The sequence below is a fragment of the Vitis vinifera genome, chromosome 18 (assembly GCF_030704535.1).
Source record: "Vitis vinifera cultivar Pinot Noir 40024 chromosome 18, ASM3070453v1".
Taxonomy (NCBI): domain Eukaryota; kingdom Viridiplantae; phylum Streptophyta; class Magnoliopsida; order Vitales; family Vitaceae; genus Vitis; species Vitis vinifera.
The window spans coordinates 12630311-12654136 of record NC_081822.1 but is presented as its reverse complement, the minus strand read 5'-3'; the positions used below and the strand labels follow the sequence as shown (position 1 = coordinate 12654136).

General features: G+C 37.5%; 3 protein-coding genes across 5 annotated transcripts; 1 reads left to right on the top strand and 2 right to left on the bottom strand.

Moving 5' to 3' along the window:
* Positions 1-2257: 2257 nt before the first annotated feature.
* Positions 2258-8002, bottom strand: LOC100259227 (ABC transporter B family member 13). 2 transcript variants are annotated; one of them, XM_002279435.5, is made up of 10 exons: positions 7625-8002; positions 7356-7410; positions 7052-7227; positions 6732-6932; positions 5827-6086; positions 5424-5737; positions 5051-5274; positions 4120-4912; positions 3758-3999; positions 2258-3664 (listed from the first exon to the last, which is right to left on the bottom strand). In XM_002279435.5, the coding sequence occupies exons 1-10, from the start codon at positions 7901-7903 to the stop codon at positions 2444-2446; spliced, it is 3765 nt and encodes a 1254-aa protein (XP_002279471.2). In that variant the 5' UTR covers positions 7904-8002; the 3' UTR covers positions 2258-2443. The 2 variants fall into 2 exon arrangements, with proteins under 2 accessions (XP_002279471.2, XP_019072020.1); XM_019216475.2 differs by lacking the exons at positions 7356-7410; positions 7625-8002 and having other exon boundaries at positions 6732-6880; positions 7052-7163.
* Positions 8003-11060: 3058 nt separating this feature from the next.
* Positions 11061-19088, top strand: LOC100853901 (DNA-directed RNA polymerase I subunit RPA12). Of its 2 annotated transcripts, none has more exons than XM_003634417.4 (6): positions 11061-11179; positions 11501-11637; positions 16520-16560; positions 18439-18522; positions 18606-18665; positions 18771-19088. In XM_003634417.4, exons 2-6 carry the CDS (start codon positions 11520-11522, stop codon positions 18846-18848), a joined length of 381 nt encoding a protein of 126 aa, XP_003634465.2. In that variant the 5' UTR covers positions 11061-11179; positions 11501-11519; the 3' UTR covers positions 18849-19088. The 2 variants fall into 2 exon arrangements, with proteins under 2 accessions (XP_003634465.2, XP_010664842.1); XM_010666540.3 differs by having other exon boundaries at positions 11070-11179; positions 18606-18694.
* A 10-nt stretch (positions 19089-19098) lies between these two features.
* Positions 19099-20585, bottom strand: LOC100249003 (uncharacterized). The gene has a single exon (XM_003634344.4). It carries the CDS (start codon positions 20060-20062, stop codon positions 19397-19399), a length of 666 nt encoding a protein of 221 aa, XP_003634392.1. The 5' UTR covers positions 20063-20585; the 3' UTR covers positions 19099-19396.
* Between the last annotated feature and the right edge of the window lie 3241 nt (positions 20586-23826).

Genomic DNA, 23826 nt, shown 5'->3' with positions numbered 1-23826 from the left:
GCCCCACTCTTTCAATACCAATCTACTGAAAGCCTATTAATAATACGATCTACATATTTTAGTTGTCACCTTTAAAGTCATGATTTGCCAAAATTTGCTTTCCTTCCATTAAAGAGATTGTTGACGATTATTTATTCCCAAAGGGTGATTGATTTATATCAAGAATAAAAATACAAGGCGCCATGCCATGTATGCCTCTAAGGACACGAACTTCATGTGACAAACTTTTTTATGCACGGGAAAGTTGTGTACTCTATACTTTATGACATGAGCGGCGCTGAAATTTAAAATTAAAAGTTGGTACATAATTCAATTGAGTGCTCGACATGTGTGATGCTTCATGCTTTCGAGTGTGGTCCAATTTTCTTTTTCACTTTGGGTAATGAGACAAATTTTTGATTGTGTGATTAACGTTTTGAATTTTAGAACGTAGGGTAAGAACCAAAAATGTTGCTTGGATTGTGAAAAGAAAGATGGGCATATGGTGGCCTGGGCTTGTAGATGGGATTAAGGCGATTGCATTGATGGAATGACGGGGCAGCAATAAATATGGGCCTTCGTGTGACTATTCATGCAACATACTCAATCAGGTGGCAAATTTGTGACCATTATTGGGGTGTCTTTAATTCCCAACAGTATTAGTGGCATTTGTTGGTGTACGTACAATTTGTAATTTCATCCATTTCAATCATCCTCCCTTTAGTTTTGGGCAAATACGCCTATTTCTATGATTTCTAGAAGACAACTAAAAATAACAAATAAAAAAATATAAAAAATGTATCTAATAAAATTTTAAACCGATAAACATTAAATGTATTTAATCAAAATCACAAGAGAAATGAATGAAATTAAATGTTTGGCATTATCCATTGTGTTTTTGTTACTTGATATCACATAGCATCATGAATCGATACATAAATATACCCGATTCTAAATCTAATATATAAAATCAATATAAAATATCACAATTACATAATCACTTCGATAAATATAATATTTTAATTATACTTTATTAGATTATGAGATGAAACACATGAACAATTTTTATGGATTTGGACAAACAAAACCTTCAATGTCAATTAGTAATAATCCATCCGTTTCATATAAACATTGTATATTCTAAACCTAATGAATTTTCATGATTTTAAAGTATTTATATAATTAAAAAAATCATTGCATAGATATAATAAAAAACACTTCTTTCCCCATTGGACATATGACTATGAAATCATAAAACATGCCTTAACAGACTCTTGAAGAATGTTCATAGATTAATTCATATTTTTCTATGAAACAAACACTAATCAAGTACAGAATTCAACTATACATATATATATATATATATATATATATATAAAAGGATTTGAAAATCATGAGGTGTGCTGGCTGATGGGTTGGCATGGCCTTCCTTTTTCCAACCTAACAAACTCATGACTTATGAGCCGCTTGGACCGCTACCATTGATATGTACCATGGATAAGAAATGGGGTGGTCCAATAAATTCGAAGTCCACAGTTGCACGTGAGTAGGGTAGGGCAGGGAGGGGCAGGGCAGGGCAGGGTTGGATGGGGTGGGGGAAATGGGGTTGGATTGAACTTCATCCCCTATTCACTTTATGCCCCTCTTACCCCATTTCGCCCCAAAAAAAGAAAAAAAAAAAAAAAAAGAGAAAAGCATGGGACCCCAACAAACGTGGCTGCCAACACTGTTTTGTCTTTTTGCGCACAACCATTTCATTGCCGCAGAATCATACAACAGACGTGCCCCCTATGCGACATGCGCACCAAATAATTAACCGTTTCATTCAAAAACAAAGGAATTGAAAAAAGCTACCTTGAAGTTTGGTTTTCTTTTTGTTAATTAAAAAATCCGCTAATTACGCCATAGAGTACAACCTTGAAGTTGGGAAAGCACATGAAATGGCAGTGAGCGTGGGTACTGGTACCTACTCCCATGTGCCTTGGATCACAATGTACCAACCCTCCAACTACCTCTGTTCTTTTTCTTTTCATCTTTAGTATTTTGCAAATTCCAGCTTTTCTTGTTAGTCGTATTTGGCATTTTCGTTGAGATTCCAATTCCAGGGCCACGCCCTTCGGGAACAGCAAAACCTGGATGCATCTATCCACAATATAATATTGGCATAACAATGAATTTCTGTACGGAAAATTCGACACAATGCTTCAGCATCATGTAGGCAGCCCTTATGGGTGGCCGGACCTTCAACTTTATTTGCAAAAACAAAAACAGAAGAAAATAAGAAGTGAATGTCTCGCTTTCTATAACAGCTTAAGCAAACTTCATTGTTAGAGAATATATATGCGTTTTTCTATATATATAAATATCTGAGGTAATCTTTATGCTTGTCCTCAGTAATCGGCAGCAAAGCATCATGTTAGGCTTCAAATCCTTGGTGTATGATTCTCCATATTGTACAAAATGATCAATTGGGAACTTCACCTTTTTCCTGTTGTAGGCTAACTAACTGCTTATAGATGCTGCCAGGCCGGGTGATGAGCTGCCGGTGGTCTCCGGTTTCAACTACCTTACCATGTTGCAGTACCGCAATGCTGTCTGCATTGTGTATAGTTGACAACCTGTGTGCTATCAAAATTGTTGTTCGGCCTTCCATTAGTGTATCAAGAGCCTCTTGAACCAGCTTTTCGGATGCTGTGTCCAGGGCACTTGTTGCTTCATCTAAAAGGAGAATGGATGGGTCTTTCAATATTGCTCTAGCTATGGCCACCCTCTGCTTCTGTCCCCCTGATAACTGAACTCCTCTGTCACCCACTTGAGTTTGGTACCCTTCAGGCATTCTGCTGATGAAGCTGTGAGCATTTGCTGCCCTGGCTGCTTTCATTATCTCAATTTCCGATGCCTCTTCATTCCCATACCTGATGTTCTCGTAAATTGTGGTAGAGAACAATGCTGGTTCTTGCTGAACTAAACCTATTTTCATCCTCAACGATCTTAAGTTTAAGCCTTTGATATCAAATCCATCAATCATGACTGCCCCTGAAGTTGGGTCGTAAAATCTCATAACCAGTGAGATCACAGTACTCTTCCCTGACCCACTTTGGCCCACTATTGCAAGACTCTTTCCTGCTGAGATTTTCAAATTTAAGTCCTTGAAGATGATGAGATCAGGCCTTGCGGGGTATCTGAAACTCACATTCCTGAACTCTATGTCTCCCTGGATATCAGTTACCACTGAAGATGTAGGATTGTCACGGTTAATGGCTGTTTTTCTTTGGAGAATACTGAAGACTGATCCAAGTGCTTGTGATCCCTTTACAATGTCAGGTGTTAGAGCAAGTGTCTCTGCTACTGAAAATGCGGTGATTATCAAAACCATGAAGGACTTGATGATGTCTCCAAAGTTCGAGTCATTGTGTTTGATAAGAACTGATGCATACCAAAGGCCAAGTGCATAGGAACAGAATGCAAAGAGCTGTGATACACCATATCCAAAACCTGATATATGGCCACGTAAAAGTGCTTGTTTGTTTGGTTGGTTCAGTTCAGAAGCAAACTGGAGTGAGATTCGGTCTTCAGCACCAAATGCAGCAACGGTACGAATATTGGCAATTGCTTCTCGTGCCACAGCAGTTGCTTGAGCGTAGGCCCGTGTGTAGTCTCCTCCAAAACCCTTCAGAAATAGTTGCTGCAGAGTAAAGAAAGTAAACAGGCATAAATTACAATGACATACTGATGATATAGTTGCAAATTGATGCTAGCTGAGGATTTTCTGGACTACCTCAGTTATGGAAGCTCCAATTAGAAGAGGGAAGGAGGCAATGATAACAGATGCTATACGCCAACTTAATGTGAAGGCAATAACAAATGCTGTCACAGTGAGTGCAACATTCTGCACAATGGTTGAGAGGCGGTCGGCAAGTGCGCTTCTTACTAATGTCGCATCTGCTGCTAATTTTGATGTCAAAGAGCCAGTACTGTTCTCATCCAAATCAAACCAGCCTATCTCATTGGAAAGGATTGCTGCAGTTCAAAACATGAAACAAATGCATATAAGAGTTGAACTCCCTCATCCACGAGAAGAATCAACAAATGGCGTTATAGACTTGGACTGTGAATACTGTACAAGGAAGAGAAAAGGACCTGAGAACATTAATAACCGAATGCGAGTGGTGAGACGCTCGCCCATCAATGTATAGAAATAGTGTTGCAATAGATATATGAAAATAGTAAGAATGGCCGCTCCAACAAATATGAGAGAAATGTGGTCAACCTCTCGCTTAATCTGGAAATCTTTGCCAGAATAGAATGCAGTCAAGACATGTGTGATCCCCAGGGCAAACAGAGGAGCTTCCATCCCAGCCAGAATTGCGCCCACTGATCCAAGCACAGCAAAGGGCCACTCTGGTGCGTTTAGTTTAACTAGTTGCCAAAGTGATGGAATTGGAGGAGAGCTGGATGAGGCCATGTTCTGATCATATGGCTGTAGCTCTCCTTTGGTAATTGACTTAACCTCCTGTTGGTGGTTCTGACTGTTGGGGGATTCTGGAAAACTTTTAGAAATCCCAGAAGTGTCTTGACAAACCTTTGTACTTGGACTTTTACCATGTTCTGATACTTGTAAGCTCACTAAAGTTGCATACTCCCCTCCCTGGGAAATCAATTCCAAATGAGTCCCACTTTCAACAACCTGACCATTCTTCAAAACAATGATTTTATTAACGTCTCGAATTGTGGATAATCTGTGTGCAACAACGATTGTTGTTCGATTCAACATGATTTTATCTAGTGCCTTCTGAACAATGAGTTCCGATTCTGCATCAAGAGCACTAGTGGCCTCATCTAACAGCAGTATCTTTGGGTTCCTCAGCACTGCTCTTGCAATTGCAATTCTCTGTTTCTGCCCTCCAGAAAGCTGAGTTCCTCCCTCTCCTACCTGAAGTTACAAACTTATCAGACATTACTTTTGAATATAAGGGTGAAAGCTATTAACTGGAGTAGTTATGTTGATTCCTTTCATTGATAAATAGATAATTACTGGCTAAAATACACGAGGCCTGGGATTAGTACACACCTGAGTTTGATAACCATCAGGTAAGCCTTGAACAAAAGAATGTGCATTTGCAGCTTTGGCAGCTTCTATGACCTGATCCATATCAGCATCTTCTTTTCCATACAGAATGTTCCCAGCTATAGTCGTGGCAAACAATGCAGGTTCTTGACTAACCAACCCCATCTGTGCTCTCAGCCATTTTAATCGGAGATTCTTAATATCATGTCCATCCAACAGTATTTTACCTAGTGTATGTATCAGTAGAGCATAAGCCACAGATATACTCTTAGAAATATTATAACTAACAATTCAACAGATGATTTGCTAATTCAGATCATGGACTTCAGTCCAACTGTAAAAGGAAATGAACTCTGCTAGGATGGTGCTCAGATACCTGAAGTGGGCTCATAGAAACGTTGAACCATGGAAATAATGGTGCTCTTTCCTGAACCACTTGGCCCAACAACAGCAAAGGTCTTCCCAGCATAAATAGAAAAGCTCAAATTTTCGAAGACCATACTAGGTCGTGAGGGATAAGCAAAACAGACCTCACAAAATTCAAGCTGTCCAGCTACTTTTGGCAACATTATTCCATTATCTAACCTTTTAGAAGCAGTAGAATCTGTTTCAATCATGTTTACTATATTGGCTGCAGCAGCCCGGCCTTTGGCAATGGCAGCAAGATTAGGGGCAGCTTGACCAAGAGCACTACAAGATAAAAAGTCTGTTTTTTGTTAGGGAAAAACTGTTGACAATAAAATGAGCCATTAAATCTTTTGGAGGAGCAGAGGACTTACAATCCACTGAATATGACGTTGAGAATTGTAGTGAATGCTTTCCCCCCATTTGTGTCCCCATGCCTGACTAGTTTGCTGGCATACCAGAGAAGTAATGCCCAAGCACAAAACAAAAGCCCATATGTAAAGCCAATACCAATTCCCTTTGCAAACCCACTCTTTTTCCCCAGTTTAAGGGCCTTTTGAAGTGACCTTGAATATGTTTCAACTGCTCTATCCTCTCCCACAAATGAGTATACAGTACGAACCTGTGAAATAGCCTGATACATGTTCCAAAGAGAAGGCAAGTGTTAATGGTCTTCATTAGTTAAAATAGCCCAAAAGATTGACAATAGACCATTAAGCCAGACACCAAATTGATTACAAGTGAATATACTCAATTTCAATGTATACTCCTAAAAATATTGTGTTAATAGCTGTGTATGCTGGTTTAAGTACAGAGACATGAACTCCTTAACGCTCTGTGAGTAAGTTTGCAACAATAAAATCAAGCAAGAACAAGGAAAAAAAGTTGGATAAGAATGTTTTCATGGTTGTAAGCTGTACTTCAGAAATTCTGAACTGAATATCATATGAGAGTAGACTAAAGGTCCTAAAATTATTACTGATCTTTATGTTTTTTTGTGATCCTAATCTGAGTTTCCTTCTGTGCCAAGAAGCAAAATATAAAGTAGCAGACTACAATCAAGTTGCCATAAGAGTATGACAAGGAGCAGCTTTCCTCACTTATGATTGGAAGAACAAACCATTTGATAGATTGCATTCCACAAGCTTATTGGGCTGAAAAGTCCTCAAGTATATACATGAATAGAAACTGGTTATTGGGTCCCAGTTATATAAATTGTGTAGAAACTTTCTACATGCACCAAAAGGCATAAATCGTTGAAGAGAGGCATGCAGTTTACCTCTTCTGCAACCTTCCCAGCTTCAGCATAGGCAGCCTCACCTTTTTCTGACAAGGTGGTCATGATTACTGTATAGGCTCCTCCAGCAATAGCCATCAATGGAACAACAGCCACGGTGAGAAGTGTAAGCTGCCATACTGATGTGAATCCTATTGCAAATCCAACAAAGAATTGAGAAAGGTAACGTAAACCATGGCCTATCTGCATTAAGATACAAATGAAAGTACAAAATAAGAATTATTCTCATAGACAAAAGCATTCATCAAGATTACTGTCAAGAAATTATCTATCATACTCTTGACTTTGGTTTTCTAGTCTACCTTGTCACCAATTGCATCCTGCAACAGAATTGCATCATTTGAAATGTGGAAAGTGATATTTTTATCCCTGGCCTCAGTGTCAAAGAAATTAATATCCTGTCTTAAGACTGACTGAAGATACTTGAGTCGCAAACGGGCCGTCTGCCTTTCCCCTGTTTGCATCCAAAATGCAACACCTGAAAGACATAGTATCAGCATAGATGCCAATGATCAATTACCAGGAGAAGGAAAGTGAAGTAGATGGCAGGAACAGAAATTTATTAAAGCCTTCCAGCTGGATTAAGCTTAGAATTGTAGAATGTACCGATCCATGCTGATGCTAAAACCCCAAGTCCAAGATAGACCAAGTATAGAGCATGCTGCAATAGAAGAGGAAAAAATGGTAGAAGTTAGTGGCTTTTCAGAAACACCGAAGACATAGAACTGAACTCAAGAAGCCATTACCATTTCTGTGTTTTAAGATCAATGCTTGAAAATTAACCAAAATTGAACACAATGGAACTCTTTTGTCTAAACAATTTAAATCAAGTAAAAATTAGCACCAGAACATAAAGGGGAAGATTTATAACGTACCCTGGAAACTTGAGAGGAAAGTTTATCTGGATCTGAAGATAGGCGTCCCAAAGAATCAATCATTCGGCCAAACAAAACAAAGAACACAGGAAGTGCAGCACCATGGATGCAAGCCCCAATGCTACCAAAGAACATAAAAAAACAGTCCAATGTATCAGCAGCTGCAAATAGGCCGAAGAAGGAAACAGTGTCTTTTGGACTTGAGTTGGATTGCTGATCCTTCTCTGGAAGTGGGCTCTGATCGGAAATCTGAATGGAGCGAAGTTCTAGTCCTTCCATGGAAGCACGTAGATTAAACTGCAGAGAGAGGGAGAGAGGTACGGAATATTAGAAATGGCTAAGCAACATGAAAGTTACTAGTGTCATGGAGAGCTTGTGGAGATAGAACAGTCTCCTATCAACTAATAAATGTGAAGTCCTTTTAGTTGACCAACCAACAACTCGCCTTCTTAACTGTATTTTGAATAGTGGTGATGGTTAATCGTAAGATGCTCCGAAGCTTTGCCTCTTAGCCAAATATTTCTTACATTCATCTACATTTTCCACCTCTCTCTGCCCCACCACATTCAAGTCCACCAACCTCTCTGCCCCTTTCTTTCTGTTTTCTTGCCGCCAATGGGCCCTTCCCTGCTCAAGCAACTCATCCAAAATTCATCCAATTAAAGGCCTTTTTAGTAGCCAATTATATTCCCTTTCTGCTGCACCACACCACTCAATTTTTACAAATGAATTTAATACTCTGACCTACCTGATCACTATCCTTCACAGTGGGGCCATGATCCAGGCTACTATGTACAACATTTTCAGTCACTGAACCCTATGATTAGTGTACCAAAGATTTGTTTACTTGGGCAGTTCTTGAGAGGGTGTGTGGTTAACTTCACTGATCATGTATTTGATTCATTACAGCCAAGCCATCTACTGGCGTCTCAATTAAGACAGATGGGCTCCAAGACAGTGACTTAAGCTCTTCACCCCCACACCACATTGGAGCTTCACTAAAAAAAGAGCTAAGAAAACAAACTGGAGATACATGAATGGCATGGTTTCACCACCCTGCAGGACCAGCTGTGGCTCATTGGGCACCAACTAACCATCTGATGGAAAGTCAGAGGGCACTAGAGTGTGGTTGTAGGGAATTAAATGGTCCAGAACCGAGAAGGGGGAGATGTAAGATGAGTCATTTTTCAGAAAATTTTTGGGACAAACTTTTAGTAAGATCGAATGTGTGGCCTTTATTGAAGGCTGTGTGGGATACATTGTTGTGAATTTTCAATTTTTGATGTGAAAGCTGCTTTCCAAGTAGAGCGACTTGATGTTGAAAGAATCATGTAGTGAAAATGGACAAGAATTCAAAGCCACTCAAGGCATTTAGCATTTAATTTCCAACTACCTTTCCCGCGGCTGCACATTTTGTATTTGCTCAGCTTTAATTCCAAGACATGATTTTAATTATTTACCCAAACCATAATCCTATCATAAGGCTTTCTAATTTCTATTTATCTTCACTTGGTGTTTGTATGGTTCCACTCCTTCTGTTTCTTCTCCGCATTTCATAGCCCTCCCCTCAGAACGCAGCTTGTTTGGATTCACTTCTAAGAAAAAAAATTCTTTTTTATTATTTGATTAATTTTATTCAAATATCTTATAATTTTTTCTTAAAAAATAACTTATATGAGAAATCTTGTGGGACTCCACATCTATTAAAAAATATTTTAAAATATATACACGTTTTCATACATCAGATAATTATTTCTTGAAATACCCTTTTACATGATAATATTATATAAAACTATTAAAAAATTAATTTATTATTTCAATTTAATAAAAGTTTCTTATAAATTAATATATTATAAATTTTTTATTATATAATATGAGATACAAATTATTAATAAAAAAATTCTTAAACATCCTCAAGTGATAAATAAAATATTTCTAATTCTTTAATTAATATAATTTTATATCATATATTATATAAATTCATTCATCTTCTTATTTTTACTTTCTTTAAATAAAATTGAACAAAAAATTTTTAGTTGACATCAACAATAAAATAAAAAATTTAAAAATAAAAATACAATTAAAATTAAAATACTTATGAATTAAATATAATTAAATCATAAAAAACTAAAAATTAAAGAAATAAAATATTGACCTCAGTGTATTTCCAACTCTTTCTTAATATCTTTATTTTCTACATAGTGAAAGTTAATATTTTATTTGTATGCTTTTAGTTTTAATTTTTTTTAAATTTTAATTATAGTTTTAGGTTTTGAAATTTCTTCTTTTATTATCTCAAATCAATTCTCACGATAAAAAAAATGTCAATTGGTGTTATTAACCTCATAAGTAAAAATTGTCATTTTAGAAAATAATTATTTGACTTATGAAAAAATACATATATTTTAAAATATTTTTAAATGAATCAAAATAAAAATAAAAATTCTATATTTTTTAAAATTAGTGAGTCAAAATCCGCTCTTCCCAAAATTTTTACATTTAATAATTTTTAACAATACCAACATTTCCCTTTAATAATTGTGACTTTGTTTCGGTTTTACCTTTCAACTAAAAGTGAAAAACAGAAGACGACCCTAATTGGGCTCTCAAAGTAATTTTTATTTAAATAATTATTTTTATTTTTATTTTTTAAATGCTTTAATTTTAAAATTAGTTTGTTTTTTTTATAAATGGATTTAATTTAAGGGATAATTGTCTTTTGGATCCAGTTGAGCCCAAAAATTAAGATTTGGTCCATAAAAGTTGCATAATTGATGAGAAATGTATAAAATATGAAGAGACCAATATACCATTCAAAACTATTTTCTACTATAATGTTTGAGAAATTTTTTTATCTTAATTTTTTTTAATAATTATTTTGAAAATTTTTTATTTTTAGAAAACCATTTTTTTTAAATATATTATAAAAATATATCATTTAAAAAAAATTGACATATTTTTAGTTATTTTTTATATACACAATTTTAAAAATATATATTTTCCAAGATGTTTGATTTTTAAATAATAATAATTTATTTTTATTTTTTTGGAAAAGGGTGTATTTTTTTTTCCAAATCACTAAATTATATTAAATTTTATTGAGGTTTGAAAAAGGAATAAAATTTAAATTAATGTTTTTCTAATCTTTTTTTTCATAGTCAATAAATGTTATTTTTGGAAAGATAAAAACTTCAAATCTTTCTTCTCAATTTTTCCACTTCTTCTAAGTCTTGGGCTTAAACAGTGAATTTATATAGACCAAAACTTAATTTTTGGGCCCAATTAGGTCAAAAACACAATCGTCCCTTAATTTAATTTGTCAGTGTCATTTCCTTTTGTCTTCCCTCTGTATCAAAACAAAACCCAGCCCAATTTAGGAATTTGGGCCATAATTGTGAAAGGCCTGCAATCGAGGCTGTGCTTGACCGCGGCAGGGCCCAACTTGAGTTTGAGAGGTAACCTGACCTTAAACCCCTAAAACCCTCTCTCACAGGTCGCAGCGCCTCGTTGTATAGGGAAAATCACGCTCCCTCCCCTTTGGAAGGCACCCATCAGGTGATTCTTTGACAATTCCTCTTTTGAATGCTGCGTTTGGTTTCTGAAACTCCTACGCCAATCACAAACTGGTTCTAAGTTTCCAAGTCTTCTTTTTCCTTCCTACGGTTTCTCGGCGACCAACCAGACTGTTTTAAGAACTAATTGTACTAAAGGATATTTAGCTCTTCAAGAATTAGTATCGATTTGATCTCTGATTTAGGTCTTGATGAGCGTCGTCTGGCTACTTGGCTTAGTTAGGATTTGTTCTGCCCAATACATAATTTCTATTATTTGATCTCTCATTAAATTTGTATTAATTCTGTGTTGGTTCTGAAACAGCCCATCAAAGGGATATTTCATGGCGTATAGCCGGCAACGTGATTTCATGTTCTGTAATTTGTGCGGAACAATGCTATGTATGAGTTCAACTAAGTACGCTGAATGCCCTTTGTGCAAGTCCAGGCGAAAAGTGAAAGGTATAGCCTCTTCCACTTGTACATTTTTTAAATCGAGAAAGCTTGCTTATTTACACTTCATTTGGTTCCTCAAGATTGGATTTGATTTGAAAATTCTATTCCACGGAATTTGATAATCTTGCTTTTCCCGTGCAATTTTTTTGTTGATCGGGCTGCTTGGAACTTAAATTGACTTCCAAATAGGGAAAAACATAGATCAATTATTGTGGATATGGAATTGGGGCCTCCAATTCAAAGCAACTAACCACATTGATAGAGTTTTTTGTTTTTTTTATTGTTGTGTCCCTAAAAAATCTTTAGCTTAACCTTTATCTACTTGTATAAGGCTCAGCTATACCACATGTCATATGCTTAGCAAAAAGAAACAAAAATAGACTTTCCATATTCTTCAAGTAATGAGTTTCGTGTCCTTTGAATTGCAACCTTTGTGCTTGTATAAATATGAAACTCATGTTTATAGGGATCTAGACCAGATCGTGTTACCAAGTACAAGAACTTTCCGTGGTCCCTTCACTTGCCCCCTTTTTTCTTGCGTGTAAGCTTAGTGGCTGACAAGTTTCCAAGCGAAAAAACTTATTCATGCTAGATGGAATCTTCTGACTTGACCACTTACCCCCCACTGTGGAATGTTATTTCTTGTTGACATGTGGCTATGGATCTACAATTTGTGCTTTTTCCAGTGACAGCGAGAAAGTTTTTGCTTTAAAAATTAATCCATTGAGTTTCTAGTGCTTTTAGTATTCCACAATGGAATATCTAGGTTTGGGCTCCATTACTATAGTCTTGATCTTTGCTATAACCGAGTACATATACGTAGGGTTTTTTGGTGCCACATGTCGTATGTTGAGTGGACAATGATGTTTGTTCTTAAGAGAAGTCAGGGAAATTATTTGTGTTGGGACTCTCATTTCTTTAGAATAGAGGGTTCATGTGTTGGGAGCGAACTTGGTTGGGATCATATTACCTAGAACACAAACTTTCTAATGGTCCCTTCACTTGCTCCTTTTTCTCGTGTGTAAGCTTCACTAAGGAGTTTTCAGGCGAGAAAAATATTTTATCTTGCCATGTGTTTTATTTTGGTAGGGCTACTTGCCCCCTGGTGGGTGGATTGTGTGTAAATAGGGAAATGTAGAATCACTCTTTATATCGTTCTTGTATTGCTAAGAACTCGAGCCTCATTTCCAATTTTATTTTATTATTATTTTTAATTGAGATGAATCAATCCTATCTTATGTTTTTCAAAACTATTGATGAATAGTTCTTTTTGAGGATGGTTTATACAATTTTAAGGAATGCGACCACAAGGTGTGCATGACTTTAGGAAGCGCACGATTGCCTTATGACTTTTCTTTGTCTTTTAAGTGAGCTCTATGGCATTGGATGGGGTTTTCAATGTTTGGAGGTACATGATCCTGAGTTCTTTTTTTTTTTTTTTAAGCCTTTGGCCTTAGGTGGGCATTTTGCCTTGGTGGGACATTTCGCCTTGGTTAAGCATTTCGTCTTAGCTTAGCGTTTTGCCTTAGTTGGGCATTTTGCCTTAGTTGAACATTTCGCCTTGGTTGAACATTTTGCCTTGGTTGGGCATTTTGCCTTGAGGGTTGGACATTTCACCTTGATTAGACATTTTGCCTTGAGGGTTGGCCATTTTGCCTTGAAGGTTTGGCATTTTGCCTTGAGGGTTGGGAATTTTGCCTTGAGGGTTGAGCATTTTGCCTTGAGGTTTGGGCATTTTGCCTTGAGGGTTTGGGCATTTTGCCTTGATGGTTTGCACATTTTGCCATGAGGGTTTGGGCATTTCACCTAAAGGGTTGCACATTTCACCATGTTGGGCATTCGCCTTAGTTGAGCATTCTTCTGGGTTAGATATTTCACCTTGGGAAGTTACATGGCCTAACTTTAAAAAATTGCAAGGAAGTTTACTGCTCTTCTAGGTGTTGAAGATGAGAAAACAAAGGCTATGCTTAATTAAGAAAAACACCCAAAAGAGGGGGTGAATTGGGTTTTTAAAATCTTTTCAATTACAACAAATTTAAACAAAATATAAGCAAAGTAAAGAGATAGAGTTTAGAGAATTCAAACTCGGGTTTATAGTGGTTCGACACTTCTTTGCCTACGTCCACTCTCCTCAACCTCCTAACCGAGTGAGGGTTCCACTAACTTGAAATTTCAACCAAGCTTCCAATCTTCTTATACTTGGATTCCGGCTCCAATGGGCTCTTACACAACCTCTTCAAGATTCAACCCTCTTGAAGGCTTTCACACTCAGATTGTTACAAGATATAATTACTCAATCTAGCTCAAAGATGACTCAAATACAAGACAAAGCTAGAATGACAAATAAGAGTGCACTAAAGGATATGCAAGTGGTGATTTAATGCACTATGAAAGAAATGAAAGCTTTTTTATCAAGAACAGGTAGGTGGGCTTTGAATGCAAGTGTTCTCTTGTCAATAAATGAAGTGAAACTCTCAATTTATAGGTTTTTAAGCTCGGGAGTCAAAAACAACAAAAGGCAACCTCGTCCGATCGAGTTAGGGGTCGACCGGTTCACTAGTTGTTGGAGCATTTAATGCATGATAGGTTACCGTTGCCTCAACCGGTAAAAGAATCACCTCGACCGGGAAGAGAAGGCTACTAGGAGAGAGAGAAGGTTTTTGACCTTCTTCGACCGGTCCTCGACCGAACGATCTCAATCGGTCGACCAGTTCCTCAATCAGTTGACCGGTTGGCCATAGCCTCGACCAGTTGAGCCTTTTTGGCCCCGAAAAACCTATATTTTGATTCCTTTCTTTTCTAACGCTTAGGCAAGGTCTTTAGGTAAATTATTAAGCCAATTTTGAAACATTTTGCCTAAGGTAAATTAGTTAAAACCTAGGGCTTTAATGAAATCGACATTTTAAAAAATAAACCGAGTTTTCTAAGATGCATGAAACATATGAAAATCCTAAGTGCACTCATGCATTCATCTTACACTAGTTTCATATGATCACAAGTCTTCCAAGTGTCTCGATCTTTTATCCATTTGGTCCTTTGATGAATTTTCGAGTTTATACCTGAGATTCTTAAACATTTAAACCAATTAGTCACTTAACCATGGTTTGTTATTATCAAAACCCGATTAGGAGAACCCTTGGGCTAACAGAAGATATTTGTGATCACTTATGTCTGGATAAACCAGGTTTTCTCTTTCAACTTTCTTGTGTTTTCTATTGCTTTCCAGCTTGGGAATCTTCTATAAAGAGATGGAGAAGAGAGGTAAATTGCTCAGTGATAGAGAAAGTCCATCGTTCTTGTCAACTCTGCTCAATGTCATTTAGGAGTCAATAGAGAAGGGTAGTGAAGGGGAGAAAGAGCTGGTTCTGTACGTTCATTGTTGAAGATCCATACCCAAAAAACTGTCATTATCAATTATACATAACTGATTTTTTTCAATGCTGTCCACTATGTCTTCTTATTGCCGTAAGTGATGAAAGTGTTGATGGACTGGCTGGGTTTTCCCCTTTGAGCCATGTAGTGTTTTTGGCATTGTGAAACCAAGGTGTTGAGTACATTAGAATGTGCTGCTGCCATATCACCCAATGAACAAAAGCAAGAGGACAAATTGGAGGTAGAATCCGGGCACACCCTCTGAACAGTGAATCTTGCAGGCGGAGGCGTGGGATGGGCAGGCATCGATCCATTTGCGATGTGTTTTGGGCTGAAGTTGGTGCTTGATCCTCATGTACCAAATGTCAAATCATCTGCCATATCAAATGGTATCCAAGCATTCTCTTGGTATGGGTCTCCAACGTCAGTCTATGTATCTTAGTACAAATAAGAACAGGGGTGCACTGCAGAGTCCATTCTATTGCTGTTGTATGCAGGACCCCATTCTCCTATGCCTGAGACAGTGAAGAGCATCTCCAACTGGTTCTGGTTTTTTGTTTGTTGCTTTTCCAAGTTGTTCTGAAGCCGTTGCAGGTGCTTTTGAACAGTCAAGGACAGAGCCACCACTGGGGCTTGGAAGGAAGATGAAGTATTTCCTCAGTGGGAATGGGGCTTTTCACTCATCTTTCCACAGATGGCGCCAGTGTTGTGTCCCTAAAAAATCTTTAGCTTAGCCTTTATCTACTTATGTAAGGTTCAGTTATACCACGTGTCATATGCTTAGCAAAAAGTAACAAAAATAGACTTTCCAGATTCTTGACAAGACGAGTTTTGTGTCCTTTAGTAGACGAGTTTCGTGTCCTTTGAATCAAACCTTCATGTACAAAACTCATGTTTATAGGACAAATTAAACCAAAGCATGTTACCAGGTACACAAACTTTCAGTGGCCCCTTCATTTATTAGTCTTTTAAATTTTTCCCATTTTATAATTTGATCTGTTTAATGGATGCTTTGTTTCACTTTAAGCTCCTATTTTGATGATATAAACTACCAATATCAAATTTTGTCCATACAATCAAAAGCAGAAAGATTATTTTTAGATGAGCCCAAACCTATGTGATTGTGTGATGGCTATATTATTATGATTGTAAGATATGATCTTTTGACAGCTAAAGCATGTTAGTGGTGATTGAGATGACCCCTGCAATGACTCAATATGAAGCATGTGTAAATACATTGATATTTGTGCATTTTACGTGTAGTTTTACCTGACTTCAACATGATATACATCAAATTGCTTTCTAGTTCTTCTCTTTGTGCTTCAAATTTTGTTACCTTGTCCTTATTTTGTACTCACTCTAAAATGTTACAGGGTTACATAATGCTATTATATTGTCTCTTTGCTCTCTCCTAAGTGATGGGAGTATCTTGACTTGTTAATAGAGCTGTGGATTTCTTGACATTTAATTTTTTTGAATTTTTGTTGATTTCTAATTTGACTTCCTCAATTTGCAGATATTTCTGGAAGAGAAATACGTTACACTGTTTCTGCAGAGGTATGCCTTTAACTACAGAGTTGATGAATGTGCTTCAGTGATGAGTTACTTGACTTGCAGAATAGCTGCAGCTTAATTGCATGATGGAAATTGTTTTATTAAGCACATGGTTATTAAATACATGTCACATAGCTCCATGTCTTTGCATAAAAATTTTGAACACATTTTATTGTTGGTTGGGTTTGGTGTTGGTGTAGAAGAGAGATCAAGGCACTCATTGTGAAGTGCTAAAATGGGCCAGGATCATCCATTTAGTCATCTGAGAATTGCTGAAATGATTAGATAGCATCATTGACTAACCAGGGCCTACACTCCCTTCACTGCCTTGGGTCTGGGAAGAATATCCAGAATGGGAATGTGAATGATTATATTTATTTTTGGTAGATAAGGTTCGTTATTTACACATTTCGTTGACTGGATCCAACAGTTCATAGATTTTCATTCATGGATTATGTTGGAGTCCAAAGGGATTCTTCTGTAGATATTTTATAATACAACTCTAGATGAGATGTTATTATATCACTTGATCCTTTAGGATGCTAAAGTGAATAAATCATTGAGAGAAAAATAATGGATGCAATTTTTGTTTCTTGGTGGAACTGTCCTATTTAGGTTTATTTGTCCTCCATCAATAGACATACAGACATATGTATACATCTATGAGTGGGTGTGTATCCTCTATTCACCTTTTTGGTTGAGGAAAGGATGAACATTGGGACACAGAGATGATTCTTAGGGTTCAGAGGCGGGCCTTGCACAACCCCTTATGGCTAGGTTGTTGATGACTATCAAGAGTCATATGTCATATGTATGATTCTGATTTGAGCAATTTGCCTCTGGGACTGGATTAGAGACCCATCACATGCTCCAAGAACAGGTGGTGTACGAGTTTGTCTCCATTTACCTAGGGATTTGATCAGACCCATTCTGGGTTTGTTGGAAATATGTATGTTTTCCCTGTGTGTTTTTAGCTATTTTGTTGGACCATAGGAGGAGATTTTTAAGGTGTTATCTGATTCTTTGCAAAAACTTCAGATAGTGTCAATTAACAAATACCCAAATGATGAAATATTGAAGTTTGTCAAGGTGGCAGAATCATGTGTTAAGACAAAGTAGTTTCACATTAGCTCATGGTAATTTGATTAGGTAGCATTACCTTCTTGCAAAGTCTTGTTTGTAGCCAACTATGAGATATTAAACCCTGTTATGATCAGAGAAATGCATAAGTTTTCTACAAGAGATGATCCTGAAGGATGAAAAACACCAAGTTGAACTTCACTTCTCAAAGAAGATGGGCTCTAAAGCGAATTCTGTTCATGTGTCAACCCGTCATGTCAATTCCTTGACTTTTGTGCTTAGTTTACAACCCCAACATTTTCCATGCTTATCTCTACTAAGAATAAAGTACAGCTTCCTTATCTCTTGAATATAGTTATTGAATCCAAATTGGCCATCAACCTGTTTTGATCGGATCACAGATCAACTGCTAAAACTGCACGTTTGACTCTGTTGGCTCAGTTTTCATATGAAGAGGAAAGATACAAGAAGCTTCAGATGAAATAAAAGTCCGATGCTAACATGCTGGTTCAAAGTTCCTCGGATTAAATTAGAAGATTCAAGTTTTGATTCTTCCAGCACCTCACCCTTGACATTTTATTTATAATCTGGTTGTACAGCTTTATGGTGTGCTTTAAGCGGTTGACTGGTTGCTCCATGTTCACCGACCAACTAGCTAGTCTGGTCCAAGCCAGATAACAATTATTTGAATGTTAACTTCTTCAGGACCTTATTTCAATATCTACATGTTAGCATTAGGAATCGGCAATGTCTCTTCAAACTTGATAATCCTTCTTTTCTTAATCATTTGTGTCAATGCAGGATATTAGAAGAGAGCTGAATATTGAGCCATTTGTAAAACTAGATGGAATTATTACTGAAGAGTCAGAAGCCCAAAATGCAAAAGTAAGATGCTTTGCTGTAGTGGCCAATATTCATTGTTGTATTCTGGGAATCTGCAGCTCATAATAATAACTTTAAATTTACAGACGAAGGGAAGATGTGATCGATGTGAAGAAGACACTTGGCTCTATTATTACACCAGACAAGTACACGTCTAGCCTTTAGCTCCCATACTGTGAGGGTTTCCTCCCTCTCCTCTTCATGTTTAAATTTCCACTCATTTCTTTTCTTACTTTATTTCTTCTACACAGTTGAGATCTGCGGATGAAGGACAGACCATTTTTTATGAGTGCACTAAATGTGGACACAAGTGGTCACAGAATACATGAGATTCTCTCTGCATACGAAGGAAGGACAGAGACCATTTCTGGTGACTTGGTTTGTTGGCAGATGAGGATGATGAACGGCAATATGTGAATTGAACAGTCTTGCAGTACATGCGCGGTTTTGTACTTCAAATTATGAATGAAATACACTTGAGTTTTTTTGTACATTAACCCCACCTGGGGGGTGGAGGGTCCTTGGAAGAAGTATATTATCAATTATTTTAGCTCTGCCATTTAAAACCATTGCACAATATATATAAGATCCGAAAATACATTTAATTAGAACAAGAAAACTACATAGTAAACATAAAAGGGCTCGCCCAAGGCTAGGCACCTAGCTCCTAGCCTCCTAAATACACGCAGTTTTGTGCACCCCAATTCAAAAACACAGGTGGTGATCACAAACATTTTGGAAAACAAAAACAACAAATAAGTTACACAACACAATCTTCAGAGCATACCCTCGATTTATGCTTTTATTTACACATAACACCCTCACTTCGTTTTCAAATTTCAATAACAAGAGCCTGCATAGAGAAAGACGAGCGTTTTCATGGGAGTCGTAAAAGACGACGGAGATTGTTCGTCGCACCGGCATCTATTCCGGCAGCTTCGGCGTTGCAACTGAGCTTCGGCCTGAGAGAGAACTTAGGTAAAGGCAAACTGCTCGGAGGAGGGGAGAGTGTGAACACCGAACCAGAAAACTTGTCCAAATCTTCAATAACAATATTTCCTGATGTCAAAATTCTAGAAACTGCGTCTTTCGGAAGATCCTTCGGATCAGGTCCTAGCCTGTTAGTGGATGCTGCCATTACCGAACCATCTGATATTGCTGTTGATTTCGAATCTTCCTTCTTAGGACTTCTACTGGAAGGCTTTGATTTCTTCGGCGTTAGAGATTGGTCTCTGATTTTGGTCTTTTTGTTGAGAGGAGGGCTTCGTGGAGGAAGAGAAGCGTAGGTTTTGGGGACTGGTAGGGGAAGGAGAGGTGGTTGTTGATGATGAGGATGATGATCGAAAAGCAAAGCTGATGAGTGAAACGAGGAGGAAAGAGAAGGAGGAGGCGCTAACAAGAGACCGCCATGAATGTTTCTTGAAGGAGAAAGGTTTTCAGAAGGTTTGGAAATGAATCGGCGGTTGTTTCTCTTAGGGTTTCTAATTTGCCTGTATGGAGAAATGGATTGTTTCGGTGAAGAAGGAACGAGAACTGCCTCCATAGTCAGAGATCTTGACTGTGTACAAAGATCTGAAATTTGATAATACCAAAGGAAAAGAAAAAGGCGATGATCTCAAAATAACACGATCAATAGCCTGCTGTGCGAGTGGAAAATCGATGAAGATTTTCTCGAGAAGGTTGGTAATAACATCCAAAACTAAGAGAAGAGAAAACAAACTAAGAAAACTTTATACAGAAAGAAAAAGAACAAAAACTCGAATCATAAAACTCGAAGCTTCATACAAGAACCTTCTGCTGACAGACCCTCTCGAATCTATTGTTTGGTTTCAAAGAAAATGATGATCCGAAAAATAAAATCACTTGAGAGGACTCAAAAAAAAAAAAAAAACAAAAAAAAAAACCTATATAACAAAAATCAAAACTTCTAATCTGTAGAAAGGGTCAGAAACTAAAGAGCTTGGGAGAGAGGTCAAGACTGGATTTGTGTATAGAACTTTCACGAATCTGTTCGTCAACTCGGAACCTCCATTTATAGAACAAAGATGTAACGGCTACTTTATTTTAATTCATTTAATTTTTTTTTTAATTTAAATTTAAAACTATTTACTCCAAATTTGCCGACAACCGCTCGAGTCGGTTACCCCTCGGTCGAAGACCAGAGTGACCACGGGGCGGCAACCGCCGATGCGATATTGACCGTAGGATCACGCTATTGAAGTATCCGTTGGGATGATTGTGATCGTTGATCATCTCCTCGGGTTCCCCGAAGGTGGTATGAAAGGAAGGTGGGAGGAAAAATCCTGGCCATACACGTTATAGGCCTAGTGGGGCCCATTAGTAACGTAGCTTTGGTTGGTTCTTCGTGGGGGAAGGTGAGATATTTTTGGGGAAATGGAGCGGTTCTATTATAAAACACTGCACCCTATATAGCCGATGATGTCATCTATTTTGAGGCCACCTATGAAAACAAATGCGTTTTTGTTAACAAAAAAAAGAATGGTTGCGTGCAGAGTAGCCTATTAGCCTCGGCTCCGGGGCGTGGTGGGGAAGCCCTGTTGGAGCGACTCGGGGGATTAAGACTTGTGAATGTATGGGCGCTGTGACAACAACGTGAGATCTCTCAAGAGTACTGGTGTCTGGCGTTTTTGTTTAGTTTGGCCCTCTTCCTTGTCGCGCGTGCTATTCACGGTTCAATATCAGCCTGTCGTCCAAAGAGTACTCAAATTGTTAGTCGGATAATTAAAATCAATTCTAATAATTATAATCTGTCTCTAAGTTTGATTGATGGTGACCAATTTCATTTGTTTTATACTATAGAGAAAGAAAAACAAGATATCAAATTATTCCATAGAAATCCAAATATGTGGTGGGCCTTGCCCAACCCGGGTTGATGTTCAACAAGAACCTAAGATCCCACTCATTATAGTTGGCTTCCTAATTGCCGGCCAAACAAAACTGGCAAGCCTCATAATTTGAAAACTCAGATTTACATTTAAGAGCCTCCCCCAAATCCAACCTGCCATTTTTATCACCCGAAGGCCAACCTAGGCTGGCGCAATTAGGAATTTGTGACGACAGAGAACTGGTTTTTGTCCTAATTAATATGTAGGGGCAACTTGCATTGTTATTTTAAATTTTCAATTAGTTATTTTTCATTTCAACCATATGTAACATATTTTATAATTATTTGAATATTTTAAAAATACTATAAAAAAAATATATACATAGGAAGAGGAAATAAAAGGTCCCACCCACGGCAGCATCATGATCATCGATAACAATGATTCTCAATCAATGGGAGGAAAAAGGAGTTAACAAAAGGGGAAGGCGTTCGAAGGCAACTTTAACCAAACCCATGATCCAACTTTTTAAAGCAACTCTCCCCTTTCTGGAGGGCGAGCGCAATAGGTTCGAAAAAGACGATATCAGCATGTGGGAACTGGCAACTCACATTTTCATAGCGCGTGTAGTAAACGCTCTTCGGCGATGCTTTTTGGGGCAGCTTTTTGCCCTACATTGATATCTTCAAGGTGACGTGAGTTCGGTAGTTAATACAAGCACCGACCCATTTGATTAAAGCCCACGCAGCCACGCTCCACGTATATTAATTATTATTGTTAATGAAAAGATCTTGTCACTTTGAAAAGTTAGAGAGGCCAATAGAAACGTAACACGTGTACGTTTTGGATTTTTGTGGCCTGAAAAAAAAAATTATATTTAGGTGGCACTCTCCTGTGGGCTTTCTTCGACTTAAGGTAAACCGTATGGCATCTTCATTCTTTATTGTTGTGATAATCACACATGGGCTTTTCTTAAAGAGAAACGAACTTGGACAACATCATGTAAAGGAAACCAGGGAAGATTTGGCCACAAAGTATTATTATCTCAATAAAGAAGAGAGGGTCGGTTTCTTAAAAGAATGGTCAAATGATAAATTACCTAATTTTTTAACACTTCTTGTTCAGATCTGAGTCACGGTGTTTGGTGTTCCTTCAAAGTTTCTCATGTTAAAGTCATCGCTTTTGTAATTGGTACGGGGTAAAATCAAAATTGGGCTTTTTCAAATGAAATTTTTGATATGTCGTGTAGCTCTTGGTCTATAGCTGGGCGGGCCTGTCTGGCACTCACCTTACAATTCTAGTATTCTTGGGGCCCAATATTGGGCCCAATAATTCTTGCTCATAAAAGTGTCATCTAGGCTTCTCAATTGTTACATAGGCCTTTATCGCTTCACAATTGGGCATGCAGTTGCTGGACTTGTACTTGTGCCACAAGCTGTTGGTCTACTCGCTCCAGGACCTGGACTGCGCCCAAGATTGTCAATGGGGCTCCTCACAAAGCCCAAATTGATGGACAGGAAGTCAAAATGATTCTCCCACCATCTAAAATTGCAAACAAATAGTGCCTAGCGTATGGGGGTTTTGTGGTCCTTCCTTTGACCCATTGAGTTGGACGTAGCCCCCAACTTGTCCAATTTTTGAGCCGCAATGAGAAGGAACAAACCGTGTTTGGGCCTTGGCTATTAATGCCGACATCCACTATGTTTTCAGACACTCCAAACACCAAGGTATTAAAAAAATACAACAATTTAAAAAATGTATTGATTAAAATTTAGCACTTTTGAAATCATTTTTAATTTTACAACGTTTTTCATAAATCCAATTAAAAATCATTTGTAGTCGAATTTTGAAATTGTCTTTTAAAAAAATAACTTTCATATTTAAACGGAAGTTATCTCTTCCAAACACAACATTCAATGAACGTCCTTCTCAAATTTCTATATTTTTTCAAAATTCCTAAAACACCCTTTTACACACTTCGTCTTCAAACAGTAATTCAACGATTTTTTTTCTTATTAATTTAATTTAAAGTTCAAACTCATCATACAATGGATGAATATGCATGTAAAACCTTAATAAACGTAGCCGATTTCCACTTGAGTTCAGTAGAATCAGTACATTTATAACGAACCTAATGTTAGGGGTGTGTCGTATGGTCTGTCTCCAAACACTGCAAGGAAATGTTTGGTCTGTCGATCCTTACATTGACTGGTAGATTATAGATAAAGCTATCAAGTCTAAAACGATAAAGGCCGACACATGTAAGCCTCCACTCCCTGATGTTGCCGTCTCCCATTTCTCACATGATACTTTTTCAGTTTTATTTAACATATAGAGCCGTTTGTCCTAGCTGGATAGGCCCTCTCCTGTCTCCCATTGCCCACCCCCCTCCCACCTCTCTTATTTCTGAAAATGATTTTTGTTTGGATTCTAACCACAACCATTCTATCCCTCCCTCCTTTTA

Bases quoted from the DNA above. Each gene is read 5' to 3' on its own strand.
- LOC100259227 (XM_002279435.5), bottom strand. From the start codon at position 7,903: ATGGAAGGACTAGAACTTCGCTCCATTCAGATTTCCGATCAGAGCCCA. The intron at 7,411-7,624 runs GTACGTTATAAA...CTTCTATTGCAG, and splicing joins TTTCCTCTCAAGTTTCCAGG to CATGCTCTATACTTGGTCTA. The intron at 7,228-7,355 runs GTACATTCTACA...TATGTCTTTCAG, and splicing joins TTTAGCATCAGCATGGATCG to GTGTTGCATTTTGGATGCAA.
- LOC100853901 (XM_003634417.4), top strand. From the start codon at position 11,520: ATGGCGTATAGCCGGCAACGTGATTTCATGTTCTGTAATTTGTGCGGA. The intron at 16,561-18,438 runs GTATGCCTTTAA...GTGTCAATGCAG, and splicing joins GTTACACTGTTTCTGCAGAG to GATATTAGAAGAGAGCTGAA. The intron at 18,523-18,605 runs GTAAGATGCTTT...TTAAATTTACAG, and splicing joins CAGAAGCCCAAAATGCAAAA to ACGAAGGGAAGATGTGATCG.
- LOC100249003 (XM_003634344.4), bottom strand. From the start codon at position 20,062: ATGGAGGCAGTTCTCGTTCCTTCTTCACCGAAACAATCCATTTCTCCA.